This window comes from Gadus chalcogrammus, chromosome 15 (genome assembly GCF_026213295.1).
Source record: "Gadus chalcogrammus isolate NIFS_2021 chromosome 15, NIFS_Gcha_1.0, whole genome shotgun sequence".
Classification (NCBI taxonomy): Eukaryota; Metazoa; Chordata; class Actinopteri; order Gadiformes; family Gadidae; genus Gadus; species Gadus chalcogrammus.
This window is the reverse complement of record NC_079426.1, coordinates 24,267,351-24,294,398: the sequence shown is the minus strand read 5'-3', so window position 1 is coordinate 24,294,398 and position 27,048 is coordinate 24,267,351. Positions and strand designations below refer to the sequence as shown.

At 44.5% G+C, this 27,048-nt stretch overlaps 1 protein-coding gene across 4 annotated transcripts in view; it reads right to left on the bottom strand.

The window, feature by feature from the left end:
• Positions 1–27,048, bottom strand: part of cfap36 (cilia and flagella associated protein 36) — a 45,612-nt gene that overhangs the window by 1,738 nt on the left and 16,826 nt on the right. For 2 of the 4 annotated variants that reach the window (XM_056608919.1, XM_056608922.1), the window contains 7 exons: positions 14,474–14,588; positions 14,144–14,231; positions 11,938–12,064; positions 9,862–9,994; positions 9,099–9,259; positions 613–774; positions 280–354 (listed from right to left, as the gene is read on the bottom strand). In XM_056608919.1, coding sequence (XP_056464894.1) covers positions 280–354; positions 613–774; positions 9,099–9,259; positions 9,862–9,994; positions 11,938–12,064; positions 14,144–14,231; positions 14,474–14,588 — 861 coding nt within the window. The remainder of the gene's footprint in view (positions 1–279; positions 355–612; positions 775–9,098; positions 9,260–9,861; positions 9,995–11,937; positions 12,065–14,143; positions 14,232–14,473; positions 14,589–27,048) is intronic. The other 2 variants (XM_056608920.1, XM_056608921.1) reach the window with 2 other exon arrangements.

Below are 27,048 nucleotides of genomic sequence, written 5' to 3'. Positions count from 1 at the left end.
AGGACAAACCCCACAGGATGACATGCTCTAGCTTCTGAAAACAGTAGGTTCAGACCAAGGATTTATTATCAATGGTTTAATACATTTCTAAGTAAGCTGCAATATTCAAAATCTGAACCTTTAGTAGATATAAAGCCAAATAGCTGTGGGGAATACTGGATGTGAAGACCCAGTACTATTAGTCACCCCACTGTGGCTAAAGGGAGAGAGAGAAACTACACTAGATGAGGACCAAGAGGCCATCACACTAAACTATCACTGCACTCCGGCCAGGATCACCTTCTGTTTGGAGGTGGGAGCATGTGGTGCTGGGGGAGGTGGGCTAGGAGCCCCGTTCCTCTGGCCCACTGCCTCCTAACAGACCAGGACCAGACCAAGCAATTATAAAAGGGCAAGAACGCAAATAATAAGAATGAAGAATATATGAGGAATATGGATGGACACCAAGGATGTAATGACAGCAGGACATGCTTCAAAATCTGGGTTTAATTCAGAGAATATGCAACTAACATTTGAGAGCTCAGATGAGTCCAGCGTGACTGCTGGCTCTTTTGAGATGCCGCGCCGAGTGGCATCATAAAAACATTTAGTGTGTATTGAAGGTGTGGTTACCGGGGTGACGGGGGCTGGGGGTGGGTGAGGGGCTCTCTCCTCCGGAATGGCCGTCTGTCTGCCATTCTGCTGTCCCCGCTTCAGAGCCTGCAGCTTGTCTCTCTGCTCCCGCAGGTACTGGGCCCTCTGCTGGACCTGCTGCTGCTGGGACTCGGACAGCTCCTGCCCAGAGCACAGAGCTCATGAGGTACACCCCAGGGCCTCAAGGGCCTCCAACCCCCCAGGGCCCCGGGCCTATTCGGCCACCAAGGGCCACCCTCAACCCCAGGGCCTCCTCCCCCGCCTCCGCCCACCAGGGCTTCCTCCCTCCAGGGCCTCCTCTCTCCAGGGCCTCCTCCCTCAACCCAAGGGCCTCAACCCCCCAGGGCCTCCTCCCTCAACCCAAGGGCCTCCACCCTTTTCAACTGGTCGCTGCAGAACTAGACTACAAATGAACACTGGTGTTTCTCAGTTTATTTAAACAAGTGGGAAGGAAAGGTTTTTATTACATTTTAAAAACTAGTTTGAACTTCATCAGGTTCATTGGTTTCCTGATACATGTGTTGGTTGTTCAGGGGGAGGGAGTATGGAGCCAGTTTCCTGCCATAATTCAAACCTGAAAAAAAAAGTTTCAAAGGCTTGTTAGTCTGGGTTTGAAAACTCAACACCTTGTAAAAAATTATTTATAACCTGAAAAAAATTCAAACATCTGTAAACATGATTTTGTGTTCTATTTTATCTTCATCATTTTCACCAAAACATTTTCAAAGTTCAAAACATTTCACCAGCGCATTTGCAGAGTTTCAAATCTGGCACTGTTCTAACAGTGTATTTCATTGTTTCCTGGTTTTGAAACCTTGTAAATGGGATTCTGCAAACAGGTGTTCATACATTGAGAAATAAGTTTTGAAAGGTTGTATATTTAGTTTTAAAAACTTGTAAAGGTGTACGTTTACGCCATTGCAACGTATTTTTTCAGAACTGACTTTTCAGCATTGACTTTTCAGAGATTTGACCACACAGGCGCAAGCTTTGAGTCACGTGAATATTGTCAGTGTTCTGTCTCGCATATGTTTTGATACTCCTGACCATAGACATCATATAGGTAGACGCCCCCTTCGGCCTTGGGCGGCATAAATCGTCGGCACCATCTTGGTACGGGAGTTATTTTGTCTTCGGAGTGAAGATGCCTACTTCATGCGCCGCTTGGGGGTGCACTACCGTCAGGACGATTCAAACGAGATCGCAAGGAATTACCTTTCACAAGTAAGACTAAACAATTGTTTCTATTTGTAATTGTAAAATTCAGTCATGTCACGTAGATCATGTGTTATGTTGAGAGCTAAGAGCTGTTGAGACAGCTAAGTTGCCACCAGAATCAGACTATAGCTCAGGGGTGGCCAACCAGTCAGAGACTAAGAGCCACATTTTTTACTGTGTTACTGCAAAGAGCCACATCATACACACGGGTACACATGAACATTAGGGATGGGCCGATAGTCGATCGACGATAGATGGATTCCATCGTCGATCGTCTCAAGTAGCCGATAAAAAGGCGATAATTATATTTTAATAATTAATTTTTATTTTATTATTTTTTATAATTTTTTTTTTTAAAGCACTGTGGTAGCTATTTTTTCAACTTAAAAAGCCCTGCAAATTGTAATTGAAATTAACTGGCACCGGTGGAAAACATACTATGTAGCGCTGACCTGCCGTATTCACTCACTGCTGCGAGAGGAGAGGGGAGGGGCTCGAAACCTACCGGTCTGCTCGCACGGCGAAATGACATCACACCCCGCTGCACCATTTCCGGGTCACAGCTGTGGTACATGAGCTGTGTTCGAAATCGTTCCCTATTCACTCACTCACTATTCACACTTTCGCAAATGAAGCCATCATCGCTTCTTTTACATCTATTCCACGGGTTTGTTCCTTCAATGGCACAATGTCAAGGAGTTCTTCTCTGATATGACACTCACTTGATACCGACCGTGCAAATATTGCCAACTGTGGCTTGTCCTGAATGTCGCAAGACTCGTCCAATGCAACACTAAAATATTTGCATTCTTGAAGATCGGATTGCAACTGCGATTCAATAGCCGTGTTAATGTCCGATATTCTGCGTTCAACAGTGTGGCGGGACAGTTGGACGTCTGACACCATTAGTTTTAGTTTGTCGTTTTCAGGGGACAAGATTTTAACAACGTCACTGAGACATTTTTTTTACAAACTCCCCTTCATTGTATGGCTTTTTAGCTCGTGCAATGTTCCAAGCCAGTTGATAAGATGCCAGCGTTAGGGTCTCTGAGTGTGTCGTAGATTTTTGGAACATCTGTGTCTGCTTTTCTGCCTGCCTTTTCAAAGCGATTAACTTGTGCTTGCGAAGTTCAGTCCCTTTCCGAAATTCCTGGTCGAAGTTAGCATGGAGTGAGCTGAAGTGGCGCTGAAGATTTGAAGCCTTGAATTGCGCTAATGACACCTGGCATATAAGGCAGAATGGCTTCCCATTACGTTCAACAAAAAAATATAAACTCTCCCACTCTGTCAAAAACGTCCTGTGTTCCTCTTCATATTTTCTTTTTGCTGTGCATTTTTTACCTGCCATTTTTGGAGCGTAGCCTACTTGACGCAAATTGTTTACTCATGGGAAGGAGCTGTGTCACGTTAAAATTGTACCGGGGGCGAAAATTGTACCGGCCTACGTCATCAATTGTTGACAATTTGACAACTAATTTGATTGGGTTGTCCGTTGCCGGGCAGGTTTCAAAAAACATTCGGCTCATCTTTCCAAAGACGAAATAACATAAAACAGATAACGGATCGCTAGATAACACTTGTTTTTACTTTATATTTGTATTGTATTGAATTGTTTAATCAAATTTAGTTAGTAAACTGAGTGTTTAAAGCACGTTTCAAAAACCATTCGCGCTTATATTGCCGAAGACCAAATAACATATTACAGATAACGGATCGCTAGATAACACTTGTTTTTACTTTATATTTGTATTGTATTGAATTGTTTAATCGAATTTAGCTAGTAAACTGAGTGTTTAAAGCAGGTTTCAAAAACCTGTCTTGTCACGCTCAATGAAGGAGTGCAATGAACGAGCATGAAAGTTTGCGAATGTTCAAGAACCTTCCTACGTCATTCGACGCGATCGCCCGTTGACAGGCAACAAACGATCGCGTCGTCTGTTGCCAGGCAGGTTTGGAATTTGTCAACAACTGATGACGTAGGCCGGTACAATTTTCGCCACCGGTACAATTTTAACATGACAGCTCCTCCAAGCTGAGCAGGCCATTTTATGTTGCATCAACACCAAACGTTTGTGAACGTTATTTTGCGTCATCAATTAAAACGTGTGTGTGTGTGTGTGTGTGTGTGTGTGTGTGTGTGTGTGTGTGTGTGTGTGTGTGTGTGTGTGTGTGTGTGTGTGTGTGTGTGTGTGTGTGTGTGTTCATTTGGAATGATTGAGAATGAGATACACCTGTTCAAGTATTTTGTTCTTCTGTTTTAGAAAGTGGCAGCCAGGACTACACAAGCCTCAAGGAAGGCTGAAGCGAGCCTTGTAATTGACTGTTCTTTACAATCATTGCAAGTCACTGAACCTTCACCTAACTACCTTGTGAGTATTTACACTAGCTATGCCCCAAAACAGCAGTGAGCATCATGGCATCATAAACATTACTCACTACTGTTTTGTCCTTTTTTACTAGGAACACATTTATGCATTGCCTCCATCTCCCACTCTTCTCAAGACTAGACTCAATGAAGCCCTGGCTAGGGTGGAGAGTCTTGAGAAAGAGATGAGGAACTCAAAGGCCCGAGAGCAGAGTGCGAAGAAAACAGTGCGTTGTCTTCTGGAGGACCTCAGGGGGAAGAACCTCATAAATGAAGAGCTGCAAGAGAGGCTTGACTTATACTCAGGTAACATTGAAATTAAACTTTGAATGTCATGTATATCTTAGGGCTGTAACCAAAGAAATACAACTGCAATAATGTGTTCAAATGCTTGGCTTGTCTGAATTTCATATATCAAACTTAAACTCCAAATACCTGACAACGTCAGGTATTTGTAATATGCCCCCATTCATAGTTTGAATAGCATCTGGCACAGACAAAAGCCAACAATCATAGTCTGATAGCTCTAGCTTCAAGACACACAATAGCCAGGTACCTTTGTTGGCAGGTGTTTATGGGCACCTGTTTAGAGCAATCAGTCATGGTTCCTGGCTTTTGTGCATCTTTAAGCTAGAGCTATTAAGACAATGATTGTTGGCTTTTGTCTACAGCCACGACAAGATTACATATTTGCATTCATATGGCCTTGCCTGGAAATAAACACATTAGCCTATTGGTGTTTTCATAATGACATTCATACTCTTTCAGTCACTTACTAATTACTCTGTGCTATCTGCATTTCAGATCTTCCATTAGGCCTCCTGTCCAAACAGGGCCACGAGTACACTAAAGAGCAGAGGGAGTTTGCCCTCACTCTCCACCTGCACGGGCCCAAAGCCTACTCTTACCTGAGAGAGTCTCTCCACCTCCACCTACCACATCCACATACATTGCAAAGGTATTTGCCATTACATTTAATTGCACTTTATTGATAGGAAATTACTGGTTCAAAATACATTTTTATTATATTATTGCTACTTAATAATAACTACTTTTTCATTTGATAAAGGTGGTTGAGCTCTGTGGATTCCAAGCCTGGACTCAACACCATGATGCTGGACATGTTGAGAAGAAAAAGAGAGGAAGATCCAGTGAAGTATGGACGTGTGGCGCTCATGCTGGATGGCATGGCCATCAGGAAACATGTCCAGTACAGTCCACATTCCCAGAAAATGACCGGATTTGTGGACTTGGGGGATGGCCTAAACGAGACCGATATTGCCACTGAGGCTCTGGTTTTTATGGTGGTTGGCCTACAAGGCCATTGGAAGGCTCCAATTGCCTACTACCTGACCAAGTCTCTGACGCCCGACACACAGAAGGTCCTGCTGGTACATGCGATGGAGGCCCTGCATGAGCGTGGCATCCGGGTCATGTCCCTCACAATGGATGGGCATGCATCAAACATAAGCATGTGCAACCAGCTGGGGTGCCAGCTAAAGGCCAACCCTTGTGAGCCTTTGAAAACATTTTTCCCCCATCCTGCGACTGGCGAGAGGGTGTTTGTCATGATGGACGCTTGCCACATGTTGAAGCTGGCAAGAAACATGCTGCAAGCGTACAGCCCAATCTGTAGCAGAACTGGCCTCATCAACTGGGACTACGTTGTTTGTTTGAACGATATTCAGATGATATGATGATATTTAGATGATTGACAGGCTGTTTGACATTATGAACAGCCGCAATCCCCGTGCCAAAGGATTCAAAGCCCCCCTGGGATCTTTGAATTGGACAAGGAGTGTGGAAATCTTGTCCAGAGGCCGGGAGTACTTAATCAGTTTGGTGATGAAGGATGGAACTACCCTTCATCGTTCAAAGAGGTCTTTTAAATAGTGACTCTTCCATATGTGCATGCTCTGCTTACGCATGCATATGATGCTCTGTTCTCTTGTTCCGATCTTTTTGCTGTCTGCGGTTTTTCAGTTCATACAGGTGAATGTGGAAATGTCCATGAAATGTCAGGAAATGTCCATCTACAACTTTCAAACTGACAAAACATTTTCTTTAAGGTACCTATCTGTCATGGGGTTTGTCATCAACATTGACACCCTAATGCTGATGTGTCCTGAGCTGCTGCAGAGTCAGCAATATATCTGCACCTACCGGTTCAGCCAGGATCATTTGGAGCTCCTTTTCAACTCCATCAGGGCATCAGGTAAGGATCTCAGAAGTTTCTAAATTAATTAAATTGTCTTTCCAAAAAAGTCTTTGACGTCTGAAAAGAGTAAATATCGGTATTAAGTGTTGTGTGTTTTTGTTTTTTAGGGGGCTGGAACAACAATCCCTCCGCAGGCCAGTTCCAGGGCATCTTCCGCCGGCTCATGGTCCGATGTGGTGTCACACCGAGCACTTCAGGGAATGTGGCACCACAGGATGAGACCGTGTCCCTGTCGGCTGTAGAGATGTCCTCTCCCTCTGAAACGGAAGAGCTTGAGGTGCCCTTCGTGAATGTCTCTGCGTTGATTGGGGACCACAGCTACTTGCCAACCCGCTTTGGTGGCCTAGTGGAAAACGCACTGGTCTACATGGCAGGGTTTGTGGTGCGGCAGGTTTTGAGAAAGCTGTCCTGTGGTGAGTGCCGTGCTAGCCTGGTGACAGATGCTGCACGCGCATCTTTCGACGAGAGCTACCACCTGCTGACTCTGAAGAACAAAGGAGGGCTGATGATTCCTTCAGAGGGGACAGTGAAGGTGGTCAGGTCAGCAGAGCGGTTCATTCGCCAGCGTGCATCAGGGCAAGCTGTCAGTCTGTGGTCAAGCAGTTTGTCCGGGCTGACATCTGGACAGATGATGTGTTTCTCCTCAAGGAGCACATTCAGGACACACAATTTGGCATTGAAAACCACCACGGGTTTGGGGTCTCTATTGTTTGTGTGTTTATTGTGTGTAGTGTTGTCGGCAACCATTACCCGGAGTCGTATGTCCGTCGGTGAGGTGTGCCGTGTTTTCTGTTATGTGTGTGTGTGTTTGAATAAAGGCAGCTCTCGGGGTCGTGCGGTGTATTGAGGCACGAGAGTTGCGCCGCCATTTAAACCTGGGCTCCCGTCTCGTCCTTCCCGCGCTGCTCACCACAATATATTGTGTGAAATTATATGCTGTGTCAATTGCACTGCATAGATGTGAAAATGTTATGAGCATGATTGTATATTATGTCAAATTGTACAAATATATATATATATATATATTATATAATATGAATATATACCTATACTTAAAATATATTATATTTCACATATTATATATATCATATATATGTTATTCCATTGCACATTATACTGAGTCATATTGTATTATATATATGCTATGTTATTTATATTACAGTTCAACTATTGAGATGTGTATATATTGAGATGTGTATATTTTTACTGCTATAGAATATATATATATTCTCTTATAATATATATAATATATAATATATTTCTCTTAATGATGGTCAATACGTAGTAACTAAAGAAGCACTATTTCGATAGTTTATAGATCTTCTCAGTATTTTCAAAGTGCACGGGCTGTGCAAGAAAAATGAGCGTTTATCATAGACCCATGCCATGCACATGTATGACGGGCGATTTAACTAGCGAGATTCAAAGTAACGTAGAGGCAAATCTTTTTCACACACTTCACGTAGAGCATAAACCCTTGAATACTCCATGAAATTGGTTGCGAAATGTAAAAGGTTATCGTGATTTTTATCCAGATAAACCGCAGCTCCTGGCAACTTGCGCTTGTTTTGACACGTCTGACAGACCTCTGGCTTCAGAGAGCTCCCGTACCAATATGGCGGCGCCGCGTTTCGCCGAGGCAACGGGCTGAAGCAGTGGAGGCGGCGTCTACCTATATGATGTCTATGCTCCTGACAGTCAAGTCTGAAGAAAAAAAAACGTTCCTGGGGGCGGGACCATTTAGCTTTAAACCTATTGGTTGCTCTCGGCTGACGTACATTCCAATCACATTCTTGTCATCGGCAGAGCACTGTCAATAACGCACAGCCCGGTGAACGGCACGTGTAAATCCTTCGACCCTCCCTTATCCGCATGCGGGTGTTGGCGGATGGGGGAGTCTGGGCGGTGGACTGCGACGGCATGATAGTTGTCTGACCCCTTGGAATGTACTGACGTACATTACAATCACATTATTTTCATCGGCAGAGCGCTGTCAATCACGCACAGCCCGGTGAACGGCACATGTGATTGGAATGTACGTCAGCCGAGAGCAACCAATAGGTTTAGAGCTAAATGGTCCCGCCCCCAGGAACGTTTTTTTTTTCTTCAGATTTGACTGTCAGGAGTTTCAAAACGAGTGCGCGACAGAACACTGCCAATATTCACGTGACTCAAAGCTTGCGTCTGTGTGGTCAAATCTCTGAAAAGTCAGTGCTGAAAAAATACGTTGCAATGGCGCAAACGTACACCTTTACAAGTTTTTAAAACTAAATATTCAACCTTTCAAAACGTATTTCTCAATGTATGAACACCTGTTTGCAGAATCCCATTTACAAGGTTTCAAAACCGGGAAACAATGAAATACACTGTTAGAACAGTGCCAGATTTGAAACTCTGCAAATGCCCTGGTGAAATTGTTTGAACTTTGAAATTGTGTTGGTGAAAATGATGAAGAAGATAAAATAGAACACAAAATCATGTTTACAGATGTTTGAATTTTTGTTTGAATTTTTTTCAGGTTATAATCTCTTTTTTCAGTGTTGCAAAACCTTTTTTACAAGGTGTTGAGTTTTCAAACCCAGACTTACAAGCCTTTGAAACTTTTTTTTCAGGTTTGAATTATGGCAGGAAACTGGCTCCATAAGGGAGCAGAAAGGGGCTCACGGTATAGGGCTTGGGGATGCCCGCCTCCCTGCGCGCATCGTCCAGACTTGGCTCCGTAGAACTCTGCTTAGTGTTGCCTTGCTCCTGGGACCCGGGGTAGGGGTCTGCTGGGGGCTCGCCCCCCTTCACCGGTGCTCTGACGACTGGAAGCACTTTGGAGGCTTTGGACAGACACAGGCATCAGAGAGAACTGAAGAGTTAAATCTGGTCCGTCCTCATCCACATGTCCAGGTGGTCATGGTGAGGCGGGAGCTGTATTGGGTTATATACTGGGTTGTAGGTAGTGGAGAAGCAGCCTCCCAGTGTGGAGCCCAGCTTGATCAAGATGTACAATGGCCAGTCTCAGAACATATGAAACACATGGAGCTGCCGTGTGAAGAATGAACAAGGCAGCTTCTATTCTTCAATAATAGTTGGTTTGCGCCGTCTACTTTCACTTATTTCTTTGACGTTGTCTCGTGTTTCTCCTCAGAATGTGTATGTCATTCAAGTCGGAACGCACGGATTTGATTGGATTAGTAGCGTCACGTGAGATGATTAATAAGGCAAGAGATTTGGCGGTTTCCTGGGCCGCAGAACCAGGGTCAATGGGCTGGAGAGGCCGGTTAGAGCTGAGAGGGAAGGGGACCTGAATCGTCTGTAGGTGGCTTTGGATAAAAGCGTCCGCTAAATGATTCGATATGAAATGGATAAAGAAGAAAGGTTGAAGCATTGGAGGAGCAGGAGAAAGAGAAGACGATGGGGACATTAGAGGTTCAGGTACCTGTGGGCTGTTTGGTGGCAGCGGGGCCGCTGGTCCCTTCAGGATCGTTCAGAACCCCTGCTTCCTCTCTTAGGGCCGCTCTGCCACTGCTGGGGCTTCTGGGGGCCTGGGACCAGGAGTGAACCAGGGTTCCCTCATTCATTCATCGTCACACATTCACCGTCAGACTGCCTGTCGTGGTTTTTCGCTGTCTCGACTCCACTCACTACTATCAGATTTTGGGGTGTGGCCAAAACCATTAAATGACGTTCCCTGGAAGCCAAATCTGGTAACACCATGGAGAGGGCAATTTGAGTCCATATTTACCTCTTGTCCTAAATTTTCTAAATGTCTGGCTTTTAAGACAAGATTTGTATACTACTACTGGCTACTAAAAAAAAAAAGAAAACTACTAAAACTAGCTTACACTAACCCATTGCAACAAGGTTTTTTTCAATACCGTGGAAGTGCTTCCATTGACTAGAGGGAGCGACCTGCATCTGCAGTGGCTCTCGGCCTTCCCTTCAGCTTTAAACTTCTCACACACACACGTTAAAATTTCCATCACAATATATTATGTAGACCTATTACTACCATTTAAAGTAGGCTATCATTTCCTTTTATTCGGCAGAAACTAATGAAAGGAAGAGATTAAAACATTGTTCAGGCTTAAAGGGACACTGTGTAGCATTTTAAGTATTATGTATTAGCTAAAATGAAAGTCTTCATTCATAAATATGTCCTCATTGGTATAAAATCACCTCTGTCAATAATCAGATTATCCTCCTGTGAGAAGAATTTCTTATATTTATGTTAGATTATTTAAATAGAACTGGTAAATCCTAAGGAGTCATCCATGTCCTTCCGGGTCTATGAAAAACGAAAGCCAAGAGGGACATAAGGCACTAGGTGGTACTAACAGGCTAAACGTGTTTTCGCTCTGAGCCAGCGTAACTGAAACGTAGAATAAGCTCAGGGAGACACGCTTGACACTTTGAAAGCCTGCACTGCACTTTCTTTCATAATGCAAGATGATACTGATGCCACGCCACTGGAGAAGGAATCCTCGTCGCCGAAAAAGGGAATTAAAAAGGCAACGTGACCGGCAAATTCAAAAAGCGACGGTAAACATCGGGGTAGCTTTTCCCAGTTTTAAAGAGCTAATGAAGGATTAGGATTTTCAAATAATAACATTAATTTTGTCATAATAACAAGCTTTTCTCATTGCTTGGTGGTTAAATCATTACATAGACAGCATAACACTAGAACACGTATAGTTAAAACAGCCTCGTTGGTGGATATCAGCATAGGCTATATTTGATTGAATAAGGGTTGCATTTCATGCCTGCTACCTCCCACTGTCCCTCTGTCCTCTCCCTCCCGTTGATATCACCTGATGATGATCTCTAACAATGAACGCACATCGAAATATAAACGAATGAAGAATGTATCACTACTAATTAACACATAGTTCATGGGTTGTAGAGCAATATAAGCACTAGTAAAAAAAAGAAATGTTTGTTGGGTGTCAAGCTGTTAACTGATGCTATAGGTTATGACATAGTAATGTTACCAATAAAAAAACAATATTAACGAGGCAACATAATTCATTATCTTGCTTGAGGGGTAATTACTCATACATGCTCACAGTAATCAATGCAGTTTGAAGTTTGTTTGAATAACGTACCTCATCAACCGAAAAGAAACTTGATGAGTTATTGGATGACATGTTGTCATAGCTTCTTGGCACATGCCGCTTACCGTAGCTGCAACCAGGTAGCAACGCACATTTGAAAAAGCGAGCACTAAATGCAATATACAATTTGACCACTCGATTGGAGTAATTCCTAAACAGTGTCCCTTTAATATCCTGTGTCCCTTATGAAGCCTGCACACAGCTGGCTAGTATGTTCTCTCACTTGTGCATGATCCATTCAAAAGGATCTGTTCACCTTTGACTGAAGTGGTGGGATACTCTGGTGACAGAGCGCAGCAAGAAGCTAGCTGGTTAGCTGACACCGGGGCCAATTTCCTGAGCCTGCTCCAGCTCAGAACACTGCTCACAGGATCTGTCTAATCTGATCACACCGGGCTCACCTGGGCTCGGCTGCTGCCCAGGTCCTGGGTTGGGGCCTCCCCCGGAGTCCTGCTGCCGGAACAGGGACCCGAGGTGGAGCCGACCCTCCTCTGAGACAGCCCTTCGTCATACTCCTCCTTTGACTTTCTAGATGAAGGGAAACCGTAGAAGAGAGGGGCATGTTCGTGTTTGTGATTCTACAGCGAGATACCTGCACAGTACTGAGTTTGATATTTTTATTATGCAGTGATTCAGATTCAGAAGCAGTACAACAGAGACATTGATCTCTGCTCTGGCTCAGGCGGCCCTGGACATTGGTTTTCCTGCCCATTAAATTCAGGTCATAATTATGAACCTTTACTGAGCACACTCAGCCCAAACACAACGATGGCTCCTCTATTAACCAGGTTGAGTATCGCCTTACCTGAGGACTGGGCTCCCATCACCTACGCCCTACCCAAACTGATCCGTTTCCCTTTTGAATTTGTTTCTCTGAAGATAACCCTACAACGAGATTCATCTGGCTACTGATGCATACGTTACTTTAGACACAGGGTCTGCCTGAACCTTGAATTGCATCCCATAAATCCATAAGTCCAAAAAAAAAAGTGTTTTTTACTACTCTTCATTCTTCGCATTAGCCAATAGAAAAGCAACATAAAAGTCTATCTGAATTTTGGCGTTAGATTACATTAGTCATTCACATCTCAAATGACGGGACATTATTTCCCATACAATCACTTAATAGCTATCAAGGGCAGGTAGCTCTTGAATAACCTTAAGTGAAAATGCTAGTTTAGCTCTTCTAATAGTGTTTTATTAGCCTGTTCCGCACAATGATCCGGAGGGTCAGCAGATTCCCCAGTCACAACTCTTTTGTTTTCTCAGCACTCCATTTCTATCAATGTGTAAATTACCTTGAAGTGTGTAAACATCCTAAAATCCAATGTCTAAAATCTTACTGAGGATTGTTGCCATAGAATGAGAGTCTTGATTAAAAAAGGGCACATGGGCAACTTCAAGAATAACTGAGAACCCTGCTTGGTTAACAGACCGTGAAGACTCCCAGGACACCCAAGGAATGGTGAGCCTGAGTTTGACCCACTAGCAGCCCCATACCGAACAATACAAACTCAAGAGGAGTGATCCCCCCACGTGGTACTCATGGTTGAGCTCATTGTGCTCTATATGGGGGTCCTGGGTCCATATTCACAACACCTGAGGGCTTGTTATCCCACTAAAATATTATCAATGTCCGACCAGACTATGGAGAAATAGTACTTATTTCTTTACCTTTTGCTTGATCCGTTCTGTTTGTAATTGTACAGCCAAGCACATTCAGAGGTCGTACTTTGGGGGCGCTATTACCCGAATGGGTTACAGCCTGTTTTCATTTGTTTACATCTGATGAAACAGTGTTGAAGAGTGCAGTCCCTCAGATAGGCTTGTGGGGTGAGGGAGCTATCCGTTCCCCTTCAATGGATTAGCATCCTGCCCAACTGGACTTGACTTCAAAACGCAGAGCTAGTTAGAAATAATTGGATTGCTTTCCAGTTGGATAATGATGACGCACGATTGAGGAAAACCATGCCTAATAACAAAGACACCAATGTGTCAGTCTGACAGAAAACCAGTGGGCCTAGTTTATCAAGGCTGTCAGTCTATGAATATGAAATGCAATGGCAATGACAATGTTTGCTATGGATTTGAAAATTATGATTTGTTTGATTATTTTGCTGTATCCTTATTTAATACTTTGGTTGGTAAACACTTTGAATTTAAATGATTGAATTACGACATACAAAGTGGTAATCTTATAGTGATCAATGTTCTTTTACACAGAGTTCACTGGCCCCAGATCAGCCTACTCTTGGTCTCCATCGAGCTGCAGATCACAGCAGGCAACACACCCGCCCACATGCAGCTACCAAGTTGCTTGGTGGCTAGAAGTTACCAGTTTAGCGTGAACCACACCACCATAAGAAGCTTAGCTGGCTGTGAAGTGCTCCACTTGGCCAGGTCAGCAGAGGAAGAGGAATCCTATTAAACTGGAGAGGATAGGCCAGGACCATGCCCAAATGTCAAGGCTGCCCAAGGGTCCTCTGCTCTGCTTCATGGAGAAGCAGCAGGCAACAACACAGTATAAGGGTGACGTATACAATGCCCATGTGCAGGAAGCACTCACACTCAGCTACCTTTCAGCTCTAAAATATGTTTGGGTCTTACTTAAGAACCTCCTGCAGAATCGTCATCTCCTGTTGCTCCAGCTCTGACATCACATCGGCACCGTCTGTAAGACACTCTGGAAGAGCACCTGTAGAACAAAAAAGCTCATATGAAACCTAATTTGTAGGAACGTGTAGAGAGAGACAAAGATAGAGAGACTCCTTGCAAATCAACTCATTAGATAGATTCTGCTTGATCTCCTGGTGTGTGTGTTCTGCTTGATCTCTCTCTGTGTGTGTGTGTGTGTGTGTGTGTGTGTGTGTGTGTGTGTGTGTGTGTGTGTGTGTGTGTGTGTGTGTGTGTGTGTGTGTGTGTGTGTGTGTCCCCTACCATGTCTCTCCTTGATAACCCTAAGCGCCTGCAACTGCAGCTCCATGTTTTTCTGGACCATCAATGAGCGAAACATCTGGAAGTCATCGGTGGCCAGGACTGGCTGGAAAACCACCTGAACAACCACAACGCAACACCTGACCTCCTTTGTCAAAGGCCTGTTGAACTCTAGGTTTATATTTCTATCCTAACTAAAGCTGTATTTATCCATCCTGTACTATAGGATCAAAGACCTGTATATGGAAGTAAATCTGTGCCATCAGATTTTGAAAATAAAAAGCCATTGAATTTTAAGCACAGAATATTTATGCATTGAAATAACGTATCTGGATTTTTTCTGCCTCTGAATTTAACTCTTAAAATTGTCAATAAATCATTTTCAGCTTTATTTTTCAATGTTAAAAAATTCAAAATCAAATATTCGACGTTAAAAAATTAACGTTGAATATTTAAAAACATGCCAAATTCAACTGCAAAATTCAGTGTTCACATCCGAGGACCCAAGAAAGAGCAATCCATCTTAGATGCTTGATTGCGGTCAAGCAAGAAACGCGGGATAAGAGCGTCACTCACTGGTTCTTTCTTTCTTGATACAAACGTTAATTAATTTAATTTAACGTTAATTCTAAACAACATTTTACACAGTAGCCTATAATAGGAAATGGGCAAAGGTAAATCAATGTCATTAAACACTGACTGTAGCTTTTTATGGGGAGAGAAGCAACGGTGGTGGACCTTACTAAAAGCCCTATCCATTGTATCGGTCTGTAAAATGCTAAGGAAATAAAATAAAATGTATTTATTAAGCACACTTAATATCAAGGTCAGGGGGGGATCTTATCTTTTCTTTACATTTTTGTTATAATGCACACCGTTTTTATTTTTTTACTGCAGTAGGAAATAAACGAGGAACTAATGTCTGTATGTGAAGTGTGTGTGATTGCAGTGAATTGGCTGGATTTACATGCAGCGTCAGGGTAATTGAAGTGGGTTAAGGAGCCCAATTTATTAGGGCACCAATTTTGGGCGATCCGAGGTCCCGAGGTACGTTTGGTGCAACACAGCCTCACTCCCTACTCGTCAAATGTGTGACGCATGGCCAACGATCCCTGGAGTCAATTTCCAACGAAAAATGGGTACCTTTTTCGTCGTTTTTGAACTCGGGGGTCCGTCAGATAAACATTCATGTTAATCCCTCACTGTCGGATATAGACAAAAGGAAATCAATGTCCATCGACGGTGAGGCCGTCACGTTATGCAACTATTGATTTGTTTGACATGATCTAAAAAAAAAACAACGCAGACCATCAGAGCCATCTACCTTAGGTTACTTTGATCTTGCATAATTTTATTCAGCTCCGGTGTTGGTAACGTAAAGTAAAACAAATCATCATAATGACGATGATGATGATATAATAATAATATTGAATATTTATCTCACTTTGTGTATCTGGGCAACCCAGTCGCCAAAAGCATACGTTGACAGAGTACGTTTTCGTGAACACTGACTGGATTACTTCGCATTTCAACATAAAATAGCGTGGTATACCATCTGCACGTAGCGCTGTGGAGGTGCCTGAAGAAAGCACAACCAATAAGGTTATAAAATACATAAATTCCTGGTTATATACAATACATAAATTATAATTATTTGGAAACTCCCCATCGCTGCCAGTACGGCGAAGGTGACGGTGATGCAGGGTTGCAAGCTTCACTGGTTGTTTTAAAAACTGAGTCGCGGGTGTAAACCTCAAAGGCGCGGGTCACGGTTTTCTTGGGTACTTTCAAAACCTACCGCAGAAACAGTTGGGGTGTAATATGTATTGTATAATCTTTATGAAAACTCAGTCAGAACTATCAAACACCAGAGTATGGGCGGGGTTGGGCAGTGGACACACGCGACAACAAAAAATAGTGCAGAATAAAGAATAAATTCATGCATTATCATTCAACTTGAACATTTGTTTTTACAGTATAGAGTGGTGGAGGGATGACGTATGTTGGCCAAACCGGAAGTGAGCGTCGCCCTGGGTTCCCTTGACAACAAGCCGACAGGTTTTTCCATTGGATTTTGGATGATTGCAGAAAATGTAACCTCCTCAAAAACGGAGAATAAATAAAAGAATAAAAAAAACGGTGCTCCAAATAACCACATGTAAACTAACGCATTCTGAATGGGAGTGTTTCTCCGATTTTTCCATGCTACACAGAACGAAATGTAAACCCATGCAAATAAAGGCTCCATGGTCATAATAATTTAAATATAATTAATCTCCTGAGTGTGTAGGGTATGTATTCTATTTTTTTTTTTTTTCAAATGGGGCTTAATAATAATAATAATAATACATTTAATTTAAAGGGCGCCTTTCAAGACACCCAAGGTCACCTTACAGAGCATAAATTTATCATAAATCGTTTACAAACAAGACATTGTAGAAAAATAATAATAATAAATAAATAAATTAATAAATAAATAAAATAAAAACAAGACAAAACAAACAATCAAGACAGTGATCAGTTAGACGTGTGCGAGTTTGAACAGGTGAGTTTTGAGTTGTGACTTGAAGGTTGTAATGGTGTCTGACTGTTTTATGTGTGGGGGGAGGGAGTTCCAGAGCCTGGGTGCTGAACAGCTGAATGACCGGGCACCCATTGTAATGAGTCGTGATGTGGGGATACATAGTAGTCCAGCAGAGGTTGAGCGGAGGTCGCAGAGGTAACTGGGGGCTAGGTTGTGGAGAGCTTTGTAGGTGAGGAGTAGGGTTTTGTATTGGATGCGGTAGTGTACTGGGAGCCAGTGAAGTTGGATGAGGACAGGGGTGATGTGGTCAGATGATTTGGTGCGGGTGATGATCCGGGCGGCTGAGTTCTGAATGATCTGCAGTCTGTTGATGAGTTTGGTGGGGATTACGGTGAGTAGGGCGTTGCAGTAGTCTATGCGTGATGTGACAAATGAGTGAACTAGGATTTCAGTGCTGGATTGGGTCAGTGATGAGCGGAGTCTGGCGATGTTGCGGAGGTGGAAGAATGCAGTCCGGGTGATGTTGTGAATATGGGGTGCGAATGAGAGGGTGTTGTCCAGGATGACGCCGAGGCTCTTGACTTTGGAGGAGAAGGGTACTGGGAATCCATCGATGATTATGAGTGGAGCTGGGGTGTGTTTTGATTTGGTGAGGGTGGATTTGGAGCCGATGAGCAGGGCCTCGGTCTTGTTTCCATTGAGTTTCAGGAAGTTCCTGCTCAACCATCTCCAGATCTCTTCCAGGCATGTGATGAGGGAGGTGGGGGGGATGGCAGCGGTGGGTTTGGTGGAGATGTAGACCTGTGTGTCGTCAGCGTAGCAGTGAAAATGGACCCCATGGTGACGGAGGAGTGTGCCCAGCGGGAGGAGGTAAGTGGTGAACAGGAGTGGACCCAAGACTGACCCCTGGGGGACTCCCCGTGAGACACCTGAACACCCAGACTTGTGGTTGCTTAGTTGAACAAATTGTTGACGGCCGGTGAGGTAGAATGTAAACCAGGAGTGCAGCACCAGTGATCCCAATGCCAGTCAGGCGGTCCAGGAGCAGAGGGTGGGAGATGGTGTCGAATGCTGCGCTGAGATCGAGGAGGATGAGAATGGTGAGTAATCCAGAGTCGGCTGCACGGAGGAGGTCGTTGGTGATTTTGACTAGGGCTGTTTCAGTGCTGTGTTTTGGATGGAAGCCAGATTGGAACGGTTCGTGGAGATTGTTTGTGTCAAGGTGGGACTGTAGTTGTGCGGCAACCACCCTTTCAAGTGTTTTGGAGATGAAAGGGAGATTGGAGAAGGGCCGGAAATGGTTAAGGTCAATTGGGTCAGCACCAGGTTTTTTCAGGATGCGAGTGATGGCAGCCAGCTTGAGAGTGGGGGGTACGGTACCAGTAGTGAGGGAGGAGTTAATTATGTTGGTGATCAGGGGGAGATGGACGGTAGACATGCTTTGACAAGGGAGAGGATCGAGCTGACAGGTGGTGGTTTTGGCTTTGCGGATGAGTTCTGTAACGGTCTGTTCTGTTACTGGGGTGAAGTCAGAGAGGGAGCTGATGAGAGGTTGGCCAGAGGTGATCATTCAGGGTGGGTCATCAGAGGGGGTGCGAAATGAGGCCAGTTGTTGGTGAATGGTGTTGATTTTAGAGCTGAAGAAGTCCAGGAACGCAGTGCATTGGGTGGTGGAAATGTCTGGAGGGAGGGTTTTAGGAGGCTGAAGTAATTGGCTGACTGTTGAGAAGAGGACTCTGCTGTTGCCTGTACCAGTGTTGATGAGGTTGGAGTAGTATGAGGTTTTGGCAGTATTGAGGGCATTCTTGTAGTGATGGAGGTGGTCCGAATACATTTGGCGGTGCACAGTGAGTTGAGTCTTATTGTAGAGTCGCTCCAGTCGATGACCAGTGGCTTTGAGCTGGCGCAGATGAGGAGTGAACCAGGGAGCAGTGTGGGTGAATGAGACTGAGCGGGTTTTCAGGGGGGCCAGGGTGGTGAGGGAAGAGAAGAGGCAGTTATTGTAGTGAGTCACCAGGTCAGTCAGGGAGGAAGCTGGGGGAGGGTTGGTGTAGGAGCTGATCAGGGTGGAGAGGTCTGTGGTGTTGATATGTTTGATGTTTCTGAAGGAGATGGTCCGTTGTTCCTTGGTTTTGTGTAGTTGGGTATGAATGTCAAAAAGTACAGCTTTGTGGTCGGAGATGGGGCAATCAATGACATCAAGATTAGTGGGAGTGATGTCAGTGCAGCAGATTAAATCCAGAATGTGACCTTTGTTATGGGTTGGGAGGGTGTTATGGGTGTTATGGGTTGGGAGGGTGACATCGTTGTGTGATGCCAAGACAGTCCAGAAGTGATGTGAAGTCATTAGCAAAAGTACAGGATGGGTTGTCAATGTGGATGTTGACATCACCAAGGAGGATAACAGTGGGGGACATTGCACATACAGATGTAAGTAGTGATGAGAATTCATTGAGGAAAACAGCAGAGGGTTTTGGTGGTCTGTAAATGGTGACAATGATAGTGGGTTTGGGGCCTGTGAGTTTTACAGCTAGACATTCAAAGGAGGAGTGATGGGGGTCTGTGACAGTGGTGACTTTGATGTTATCACGGTGGAGGAGAGCGAGGCCACCCCCTCTCCCATTAACCCGGGGTTTACTAATAAAAGAAAAACCCGGTGGGACAGCCTCATTTAGATGGGCGAAGTCATTTGGTTGTTGCCAGGTCTCAGTGAGGCAGAGAATGTCTAGGCTCTGGTCAACAATAAAGTCATTTATCAAAAGGGCCTTATTACTGAGGGATCAGGTGTTCAGCAGACAGAGTTTCAGACAGGTGAGTGGAGTGTAGCAGGTTGCTTTGAGCAGAGGGGACAGTACACTGTGATTGACAGGACTGACCGTACTGGCTGTGCGAGGAGGGGGGCGGGGCCCAGTGGACCAGAAGGAGCGGATGTTTTTGTTGCTTTTGTGAGTGTACTGAAAATTCCGTCCAGAGCCTCGGTGGATGTATTTTGGTCGTTTGAGAATGTCATGGTGGGATGCAAGCTGAGGTGGGGGGGTCCTTGAGAAGATCCGGAGACGTAATATCTCCGTTACCGAGTAACGGAGCGGCAGAGATGCGCTCGTGACGTGAGAGTCAAACATAGCCCAATCCAGAGGAACAGGTTAAAAATCCACAGACTGTGATGTCGGCAGCGGCGTAAGCCAGCGGTAGATCCAGGCGATTATGGTGAAGCCACAGAGCGAGCACAGCAGAGGCAGAGGAGTGGAGCTTGCCGGTTGTAGCTACGCTGGAGATGGGGAAGCCAGTTGGACGGCGCCGGGGGTTAGCAGCAGTCTAGCCGGCCAGCAGGTGAACACTGTCGGGTAGCGGTGTAGGAGGGAGGTGGCGTCCCCCGCGATTTACTGCAATCCGCGGACGCAGGTAAGCGTCCAGGAGAGCTGGCAGGCTGGCAGCGGACCGGTGTGTCATAGTTGGTGTGTCATCCACCAACTGTCAAACAGCCGGCAGCCAGCTAATCAATGGCCCAGCGCTGCAGGCAGGTCCTGGACAGCTGACAGCAGTGGCACGGACAGGTAGCATCCAGCTGGTCACCAGCTGGTTAGCTAGCGACCAATTTCCAGGGGTAGAAAGGGAGAATTGTAGTCCGATCCGAGGTCCAGAAGGGTTTCAGACAGAAGGGGTTGAAAGTAAGCAAAAGAAAACTAATGAAAAAATAAAAGACTAGTAAGATAAAGAAAAAGAAAATCGCGAAAAAATAAAGTTCAGAATGATGTTCAGAGCGAGAAGCGGCAACCGGTGAGCAGCAGCGTTCAAAAGGCAACAGCGTCCACCAACTGTCAAGCAACTGTACGACTCCACATTTAACCACGTAAAAATAAAGAAAACCGGTGTATTTACAATAGCGAAAAGTGACTATATATAACTAGTAAACTTAGCTAAACTACTAAGGACCAAAAAAAAAAAAAAAAGTTCAATGCATTTGTGAGAAATATTAAAAATACTGAATTAAAACAAGCCATACAGAGCGGCGTTAGACTCGCCAGCGTCCCCGTTACTAGGCAATGCGCGAGGTGCAACGAGATGGAGCACTTGCTGAGTCATTTCCTGAAGGGCTGGAGCCACAGGTTGATGCGTATGCGTCCTTTGAGACCCCCTTTGATACATAAGAGACCCCAAGGTATAGCTTACTTGTTCTCGACTCAGTCACCTATTGCATCACTTCCTTTAGGGCTCCGGCCTCCTAATTGATCATTGTAGTATAATTGAATGCCCTCTTTCATATATATGATACCACCACCACTGGGACGTGGCAACAATTCTCCAAATCCATATGGGGAGGGGGGGGGGGTGCTTGTGGACAGTAGGGGTGTACACTAGACATAAATAGGAAGCAAACTCAGGAGGACTGAAATCTCACTTATATTTAATCAATTGTTTCAAATAATCCTGCCTCGTTAAATCAATGAGCTTGGGGTTTTGCCTTCAAAAATAGGTGATTGACGAAGTCTAAACTGGAAAAAATAAAAACATCCAACGTGCCTTTTAAGGATACCTTGGAATATCGGTCTATTTTTTAACAATCGGTCCCTAGTTTACGACAAAAACAACACAATTGACGGCAGCTCCTTTGCCGCGTGGTTTTTAGAGCCATATAAGGATTAGAGGGGGCGGTCGATAGCAACCACCATAGCAACCATGACAGTCAAGTGGCGTGGACGAAGCCCCATTGGAAAAAAAATGGAATACATACCCTACACACTCAGGAGATTAATTATATTTAAATTATGACCATGGAGCCTTTATTTGCATGGGTTTACATTTCGTTCAGTGTAGCATGGAAAAATCGGAGAAACATTCCCATTCAGAATGCATTGGTTTACATTTGGTTATTTGGAGCACCGTTATTTTTATTTATTTATTTATTCACCGTTTTTGAGGAGTTGCTTAAAAAATTCAACATTTTCTGCAATCATCCAAAATCCAATGGAAAAACCCGTTGGCTTAATGTCAAGGGAACCCAGGGCGACGCTCACTACCGGGTCGGCCAACATCCCTCCAACACTCTATACTGTAAAAACACATGTTCAACTTGAATGATAATGCATGAATTTATTCTTTATTCTGCCATAGTATTTTTTTTTGTCATAGCAGTGAAATGCATTATGTGTGTGTGTGTGTGTGTCCATTGCCCAACCCCGCCCATCCTCTGGTGTTTAATAGTTCTGACTGAGTTTTCATAAAGATTATACAATACATATTACACCCCAACTGTTTCTGCGGTGGGTTTTGTAAAGTACCCAAGAAAACCCTGAACCGCGCCTTTGAGGTTTACACCCACGACTCCGTTTTTAAAACAACCCGTGCAGCTTGCAACCCTGCATGACTGTCACCTTCGCCGTACTGGCAGCGATAGTTTCCAAAATATTTGGACGTTTCCAAATAATTATAATTTATGTATTGTATATAACCAGGAATTTATGTATTTTATAACTTTGTTGGTTTTGCTTTCTTCAGGCGCCTCCACAGCGCTACGCGCGGATACTGTATGTATACCACGCTATTTTACGTTGAAATGCGACGTAATCCAGTGTTCACGAAAACGTATACTGTCAACGTATGCTTTTGGCAACTGGGTTGCCCAAATACACAAAGTGAGATAAATATTAAATTATTATAATTATTATTATATCATCGTCATTATTATGATTTGTTTTACCTTACGTTACCAACACCGGAGCTGAATAAAACTATGCAAGATCAAAGTAACCTAAGGTATATGGCTCTGAGGGTCTGCGTTGTTTTATTTTTAGATCATGTCAAACAAATCAATAGTTGCATAACGTGATGGCATCACCGTTGATGGACATTGATTTCATTTCGTCTATATCCAACGGTGAGGGATTAACATGAATGTCTATCTGATTGAGCCCCTCGTTGAAAAACGACGCAAAAGGTATAACATGAATGTCTATCTGACGGACCCCCGCGTTGAAGAACGACGAAAAAGGTACCCATTTTTCGTCGGAAATTGACACCAGGGATTCTTGGCCATGCGTCACACATTTGACGAGTAGGGAGTGAGACTGTGTTCTTTGGTGTGGTGCTGGCCCGATCTGAAGCCCGCTGCCCACTGTTGAACGAGAGCGCAGAGCCGAAAGTATTGCGCAACTGAAGCGGCAGCAGCTTATAGTTCCAGTGGAAGCACGGCGTGCATCGGGAAGAAGCGCCCGACAGCAACCTTCTTTTAAATTGTCATCCTCATATCTGTATCATGTCACTCGGTGCGGAATAGTGTTGGCTCCGAGTGGTCGTTGCGCTCTTGTTATGCCACCACAGAGGCACATCAACCGTTTTGCTCCAGCCACTTAACGTGCGGCCGAAAATGAATACCTCTCAATCCGAGTAATCGATAACGATACAAACTTTAAGTTTTAAGCTTGGGCATGTTTCCGCACGTAAATGACCCAAGCCCCCAGGAACAGTGCATACTTCCACAATCTACCAGTGCTCAGCCGCCAAGCCTGGTATTGCAGCTGTTTAAGCGGGCTGTGTGGATGGGTCCCTCGCATGGACCTATTACAGAAAGGACACTGGACTAAAACATGGCCGCCCATTCATTCCTATGAAAACTGCTCCAGAGTGGCGAAGTCACGCCCCTTCTGGTAGAGCCCATGGGACCTATTAGATCGAAAAATATGAATGGGTTTTAATGGAGAGAAAGTAATTATTTTCTGGTCCCAGTCTTTACATGCCCCAGATTACACATATGTTGTTTGTGGATTTAAATGATAATTTTTCATGTCAAGAGTTTGACCGTTTATTGTGCAATTGTTCAGTTAAAGGCTGTAGAGAAAACACAATGAGAAAGACTACACATCTCGTATGTGACGTCACGCTTCCTGCGATTCGCGTGGACAAGACCGACAATCTCCCCATCGGCATAACTGAAACTCTCCACATGCCCCGACTTATAATGGTTTTCACCTCTTTCGATGCTTTTATCCTCCCATTGGAAAAAAGCGGTGAAGTGGAGCAGAGAGATCGCCATGTCTGTACCGGAGATCCAAGTGCGGGTGGTGACTTATATCATTTGCGTCGAGAAAAGCGAAGAGCTGTAGTTCAAAAAGTGGCCACACACAAAACCAAACATTATGAAACTTCTTCGCAAATTTTTTTAGTTTTCTTTGCATGAAACATTATTATTTAAATCCAAAAACAAAATATGTGTAATCCAGGTCATATAAAGACTGGGACCAGAAAATAATTACTTTCTCTACATTGAAACAGATTCATATTTTTCGATCTCATAGGTCCCATGGGCTCTACCGGAAGGGGCGTGACTTTGCGACTCTATGGCGCAGGGAAACATCAAGGAGAGATTTGCTTCCGCATCATGGGAGCCAGCCACGCCCTAGTGCATGACGTGCCGGATGCAGAAATATTCTCGTTGTGTAGCATTGTTACCATTGTAGCATCATAAGCAAAAGTTCTGTCTACACATCCCTCTGCGACTTTAAGTGAAAAAGTCAACAAAGTGCCTAAAAACCATCAACGTCATTCATGTTAAGTAAAAGGAAAAACCTTGGACACAAGAAGTTAACGGACGGCACTGAGCCCTCTCGGATGCCGGGCCGAAGCAACATTTGTTTCACTACGACTCCTTTCAGTTGCCCACCTCTCCTTCTCCTGCAAATAATTAATAAATAAAACGCTTGAGGTGGCGTTTTGAATAGAGAAAACTTATATTTTATTAGTACATGGTATAAAGATAATTATGAGCCTTTGATTGATATCCAGACATTTTTTGGGGAGGCACATTCCTGTTCCCCACTTGTATTGGAGTGAACGGAGATATCTACTTCTGGGCCCCATGAATCGAGGGACCCATCCACAGCCCGCTTAAAGAGCTGCAATACCAGGCTTGGCCGCTGAGCACTGGTGGATTGCGGAAGCATGCACTGCTCCTGGTGTTTGGGTCCCTAGATTCATGGGCTGTGGCTGTTTCAATGGCAGCCCCTTTAAGGATGCCAAGTCATACAACGCCGTCAAGCACTGTTCCAATTTGGAGAATACTCGGAAATTCAAGCCCTGTTTGCGCCCTTTCTTTTTGAGAATTCTGAGATGAGATGAGGCTAGAGTGCTGGCTAGATTGCTGCCTAGCATTTGTAGCGTTCAGAGTAGGGCTGCAACAACGAATCGATAAAATCGATAAAAATCGATTACTAAACCCATCCACAGCCCGCTTAAACAGCTGCAATACCAGGCTTGGCCGCTGAGCACTGATGGATTGCGGAAGCATGCACTGCTCCTGGTGTTTGGGTCCCTAGATTCATGGGCTGTGGCTGTTTCAATGGCAGCCCCTTTAAGGATGCCAAGTCATACAACGCCGTCAAGCACTGTTCCAATTTGGAGAATACTCGGAAATTCAAGCCCTGTTTGCGCCCTTTATTTTTGAGAATTCTGAGATGAGATGAGGCTAGAGTGCTGGCTAGATTGCTGCCTAGCATTTGTAGTGTTCAGAGTAGGGCTGCAACAACGAATCGATAAAATCGCTAAAAATCGATTACTAAATGCGTTGGCAACGAATTTGGTCGTCGATTCGTTGTGTCGCGCGAATAATAAGTTACTCGTAGGCGCAGCACTGTTTACAGCCAGCCGCCGACAGGTTGGTTCATGGTTCATGCACGCCCACAGCGAGCTTTAGTGTGAGCAACCACAGCTTGTATTTTGGTCATATCTTAACACTGCACTGTAGGCCTACATAAAAGTGTTGTACCTTCACTGTCTTTGGGTTAAAAAAACTCAGTATCCGTCTAGTCCAACCGAAAACTGTCAGCTGCTGCTGCTGCAGACGTTGTGCAGACGGGCTCGGAGTCGGCACCGCGTGCATCAACAGTCATTCAAAGCAGCGGTAGTAATCACACAACCGGACGGTGTAGAAAGTCCCGTCAGTTAAAAATAGTAATGCCGTTTTTAAATCCATGTTAAAATCTGCAGGATATAGAGCTAGTTAGCTTAAAAAAAAAAACTGACCAATGGTCACAAACAGTGTCAAATGTGATGTGTTCAGGTCGGCTCAGTAATATGATTGATGCGTTCAAATGCAACTGAAGAAAAATAATAATAATTGAGATTTTGGTGAAAACTTGTTTTCCCAGTAATATAAAATAGATATTAAAGATAGAATTATGACCTGTTTAATGTCCTATCTTGAACTATCATCATCTTATAGAGATAGGAGACCTGAAATCCCCAGAGTACTGAGGAGGAAGTTCAGGGGATGTAAGGCTGGACGTAAACATTGAGAAAAGAAGCGGAGATATAAACCATCTCTCACTTCCATCACCATGGGGAATGTGAGGTCGTTGGCTAATAAGACGGACGAGCTGGCAGGCTTGGTGAGGACTCAGCGGGTGTATCGTGAGAGCAGTGTGCTGTGTTTCACGGAGACGTGGCTCCATGAGGACATTCCGGACGTTAATGTTACTGTGGACGGCTTTCAGACTGTTCGGGCGGACAGGAATCACCGAGAGAGTGGCAAGAGGAAAGGTGGCGGACTTGCTATTCTTATTAACAACAAGTGGTGTCATCCTGGTCACGTCACGGTGAAGGAGAGAGTGTGCAGCCCGGACATTGAACTGCTTGCCGTGAGTCTGCGGCCATATTATCTGCCGAGGGAGTTCTCACATGTGATATTCCTGGTTGTTTACATTCCTCCGACTGCAAACGCGGTGGACGCGAGTGACGTCATCCACACCGTCGTCGCGGGACTTCAGACACGGCACCCTGACGCATTCATCGCGATATCTGGGGACTTCAATCACATCACTCTGGCTGCAACACTGCCCACTTTCAAGCAGTTTGTTGACTGTCCTACCAGGGAAAACAAGACACTTGACCTGCTGTACGCAAATGTTAAGGATGCTTACAGCTCCACTGCCCTGCCTCCTCTTGGAAAATCAGACCACAACCTCATCCACTTACAGCCCCTGTATAAGCCCCAAGTCCAGCGGCTACCTGTGACCACCAGGACTGTGAGGAGATGGTCACAGGAGACCGATGAAGCTTTGCA